This window comes from Equus quagga, unplaced genomic scaffold, assembly GCF_021613505.1.
Source record: "Equus quagga isolate Etosha38 unplaced genomic scaffold, UCLA_HA_Equagga_1.0 102376_RagTag, whole genome shotgun sequence".
Lineage (NCBI taxonomy): Eukaryota > Metazoa > Chordata > Mammalia > Perissodactyla > Equidae > Equus > Equus quagga.
In genome coordinates, this window is record NW_025795226.1 from 1 (window position 1) to 4,099 (window position 4,099).

General features: G+C 65.2%; 1 protein-coding gene across 2 annotated transcripts; it reads right to left on the minus strand.

The window, feature by feature from the left end:
• Positions 1–987: 987 nt before the first annotated feature.
• On the minus strand, positions 988–3,300 carry LOC124232678 (alpha-(1,3)-fucosyltransferase 7-like). Of its 2 annotated transcripts, none has more exons than XM_046649619.1 (2): positions 1,588–2,864; positions 988–1,094 (listed from the first exon to the last, which is right to left on the minus strand). In XM_046649619.1, the coding sequence occupies exon 1, from the start codon at positions 2,713–2,715 to the stop codon at positions 1,612–1,614; it is 1,104 nt and encodes a 367-aa protein (XP_046505575.1). In that variant the 5' UTR covers positions 2,716–2,864; the 3' UTR covers positions 988–1,094; positions 1,588–1,611. The 2 variants fall into 2 exon arrangements, with proteins under 2 accessions (XP_046505575.1, XP_046505574.1); XM_046649618.1 differs by lacking the exon at positions 988–1,094 and adding an exon at positions 2,947–3,300 and having other exon boundaries at positions 1,355–2,854.
• Between the last annotated feature and the right edge of the window lie 799 nt (positions 3,301–4,099).

Below are 4,099 nucleotides of genomic sequence, written 5' to 3' on the forward strand. Positions count from 1 at the left end.
GGGAGGGGAAGCCATGTGGGTGGCACTGATGGCTCCTCCCCAGCCTCAGTTTCCCCACTTGTGAATGGGAGAGGTGGGCCTTGTGATGTCCAGTGTCTGGGGGGCACATAGAGGGCGCACCCTAACCTGAATTGTAGACCTGCCGGTGGGGGAGGGGTGGGGGGGTCCTGCAGCACCCCACCCCCTCCCAGCTCCTTGGCGTAGGAGGAGGGGCAGCCGGGGCAGGTGGATGGGGCACAATCCCCCACCCATAACACCCACCCCACCTTGCAGCCTCAGGACACTATTTCTCACTGGTCAACACGTGTGGCTGGGTCAGGGCAGGAAGTCACTGGCAGGTCTTTCCCACGAGCCACTGCCAAAGGGGAGGGAAACTTCCTGCCTCCACCTGCCACCCACCGCCAGCTGGGGCAGCGACCAGTCTGTGCCCCAGCCCAGGGGCTTGGGCTGTTGGGGCCCCTGTCAGTGCCACCCAGAGGCTCACCACCAGCCTCCTTTCTCCTCCTCCGCCCACCCACCCCGCCACAAGGGGCTCCCCTGGCTCAGCAGCATCCTCTGTGTCCCTTCACTGTCCCCACACAACCAGCCAGCAGCCAAGGGGAACCCCACGTCACAAAACAGGTCCTATCACACCCGGGAAGCCCCTGCAGCCTGAACGAAATCTCAGGGCCTCTGAGATGATGCAGCTTCGGTCCCCAGCTGGGTTTCTGACCTCAGCCCTGCTCCCACCCACCTTCGCCTTACGGGGGTCTGGGAAGGCTCTCTGATGCAGGGCCCTTTAGCAGGGGCTGAAGGAAGCCCCGGGCAGCAGGCAGAGCCTGGCGGGGGAGGGCGTCTCAGGCAGAGGGAGGGGAGAGGCCTTGAGATGGTCCCGTCAGGATGAGGAGGCCTGAGTGGGCGGGACGGCAGGGGGAGAGCAGATACAGGGGGCCCTGCGCCATCAGACTCGGCACACGCTGTTCTTGTCCTTTGTTTCTTTATTGACCGAGGCCTCCTGCCTGAGGGGACTGCAGGCTGCAAAAAGCCCAACAACTTGGCTCGCTGGTCACAGTCTCCCAGGGCCCCGCACCGGTCTGCACACAGGGGCTCCAGCGCTGTGGACGGAGAAGGGGGACGTGCCTGCACATCTGAGGCAGGCGAACTCAGTTACAGAGGAGGTGTGGGGGACCCAGGTTTTGCCTCCAGCAACCGCAGGGTGGCATGTCCTCAGCACTGAGGGCCCTGCCTCCAGCCTCTCTCAGCCCCACATCCAGAGAAAGACTGATGCCACCCCCCGAGCAAGATTTGAGCAAGCTGGAGAGGCAGGTCCTCAGCAGCCTCTTATCTTTGATTAACTAGCAACACCCACCCCCGTTGCTCCCTCCCTGCCCTCACCTGCACCCCCAATGCCTGCTCCAATGCCCACCACCCTCCTCCTCCAGCCAGCCTGCCCAGACCACCCACTCCCCCATGAGCCTTGCTTCCTGGGCTCCAACCCCAGACTCCAAGTTAGCCTGAGGGTTGCCATGGGGGGCCGGATGCCTGGTGGTTTGATTTCAACACCCAGCCTTTCACCCACAGCCCTAGCTCCCAACCACCTTCCCCCACCTCCTGTCGTGGGCGGGCTGGAGCTCAGGACTGGAACCAGCCCTGGAGGTCCTGGTAGACCTGGCTGCGGGGCAGATGGGGGTAACGGGCACAGATGGCGCAGAAGCGCTCCCGCCAGTCTTCGACCAGCCGCACGCGGAGCCGGTCTCGCCAGGCAAAGTAGCGCCGATAGGAGCTCTCGTTCATGCCGGTGAGGAAGGCGGCCAGCTCGCGGGCCGAGCCGAAGTCGTCCACGTGCACGAAGGCATCTGGCAGCACGAAGGCCTCATAGGTGGCCCTCGGGGGCCCCAGCACCACGGGCACGGCCCCAGCCGCCAGCGCGTTGCGCCACAACTTCTCTGTGATGTAGTCCCGGTGCTGGGAGTTCTCGAAGGACAGGTAGAAGCGGTACCGCGACACCGTGGGCAGCAGGCAGCTGGCGCACAGCGGTCGCCTGTTGGCGCGGCCAAACACGTCCACTTGCAGGTGAGGCGCCAGCTGCCGATACAGCTGCACGCGCCGCTGCCGCTCCCGGAAGTTGCTGACCACCCAGGCAGCCACCCTGTCCTTGGGCGGCAGGGGTGGCGCGGGCCCCTCTCGGGGCTCCAGCCGCCCGTAGGGCACAAAGATGTCAGAGTCACGCCGGTAACTCAGCACCCAGTTGAAGATGCCGCGGAAGTCACTGACGCCATGGCTGTTGCTGGGTGACTCCATGGAGGCCCACACCCAGGGCTGCCCGCGTGGCCGTTCGGCCAGGGGCAGGCGGATCCGCCCGTCCCGTAGCTCGCGGTGGTGGAAGACCACGGCGTCGGCGGTGGCCAGCAGGCTGCGGTTGGTGCTCAGGTGGCAGCGGGCCACGCCGTAGCTGGTACAGGTGTTGCTGGGCAGCTCCGGGGGCGGGTAGGTGAAGGGCCAGTGCCAGATGAGGATGGTGAGTGTGGGCTGGGGCATCGGGGCTCCCCCAGGGGAGGATTGGAATAGCCACAGGAGCCAAAGGGCCATGAGCAGGGCCACCCCGGCCAGGCTCACCAAGGCCCGAAGCCTCTGGGTGGGGCCGTGCCATGCGAAGAGAGGCTGTCTCATCGGGCTCAACCACAGGCCCCATCCTCCCAGCTCGGGGTTCCCTAAGGACCAGACACTCACCGCCATTATTCATCCACAGCTCCCAGAATCTGTCACCCAAGAAACCCCAGGTTCTCAAATCACAGCAGCCACTGGGCAGAGGCGCCCTGAATCACAGCGGCACCCCGTGCTCGGCCCCACCTGGAAGCGCTCTCCTTTCATCTGCCTGAGATGAGGGAAACCAGGGTCCCTTCCCCCTCCTGCCCCGCCCTGCCCCCCGCCCTGGAGGTGAGCTTTGGCCTCAACCACCCTCCTCACCTTGCCTCCCTCTAGTCCTCTGGCTGCAGGGGTCCTCCGGTTACAGGAGGGGCGCCAGGCCAGGGCCCAGCCTGTGCTGCCCACCCCTGCCGGCTCTGAGGAGGCCCGGAGACGACCTTCTGTGCAGGCACAGGAGGCAGGAGCAGGAGGGGGCCCGCTTGGCCTCCTGAGCCAAGGCAGCCTCCTCCCCAGAAGGGCACCCCAGAGTCACTGCCTGCCACCCAGGCTAGCGCCACCCCCTGCCACACTGGCATTTCTCACTTCCCTTGCTCACCTCTGCCCCGTTCCGCTGTGGGCTCCCAGACCCTGCAGCCACAGACCTGCTGTGCTCAGCTCTTTGCCAGGAGGCTGAGGTTTCTCCAGTTGATTCTTATTGGGCAACCCCACGCCACCCAACCCCACCCCTGCCTCCTCTAGGACACCTTATCCCAGAACCCAGATTCTCAGAAGAGGGGTCCGTCGGGGGTCCTAAGAGAGTCTGTCCACACGAGGCCCCAGCACATGCCCACAGTAGGCAGACGCGAGGCTGGGCTGGCCCCGGAGTGGACTATAGGCCACCACACCTTCTCTCCCCGCCCAAGGACGTGTGTCCGTAGAAGCCCCAGGCTGTGGGTGGGCCCTGACTCCTGGCCAAGCAGAAGGAACGTGAGGTGGGAGGGCTGCCCTTGGGGGCTCCAGGTCTCTTCTTCCAGCCCCCACAGCCCAGGATGGGGGTGGGGAAGGGAGGGGGCTTTCCAGGCTGGAAGGAGAAGGCGTCGTTGTGTCTCTGACGGGGATGGGCAGGGGGCTGGCACCCGCTCCAGGAAAAGGAAGGCTGATGTCCAGAGTCCCTCTCCTCCCCGGCCTCCAGCCAGCCCGGGGGCCCTGACCTGGAGGTCCAGTTCCTTCCCCTTTTGCTCTGGTTCCTCTGAACTGGAGATGCAGCAAGCCAGCACGGCCAGACTTCCCCGAACACCAGCCCTCACCCCACTCATAGCTGAGGTGGTGCCTCTCAGCTTCCTTCACCCCAGCGGGATCCTTGCTTGGTCCTGGACGTGGTGCATGCGGCAAGGCTCCTCCCTCATGCTCAGCATCCTGGAGGCCTCAGGCTGCTCAGGTTCTTGGGGGCTGTGAACCGGGGGTTGTGTAAGGAAGAGCAATCAGGAACCGTTGC

Bases quoted from the DNA above. Each gene is read 5' to 3' on its own strand.
- LOC124232678 (XM_046649619.1), bottom strand. From the start codon at position 2,715: ATGGCGGTGAGTGTCTGGTCCTTAGGGAACCCCGAGCTGGGAGGATGG.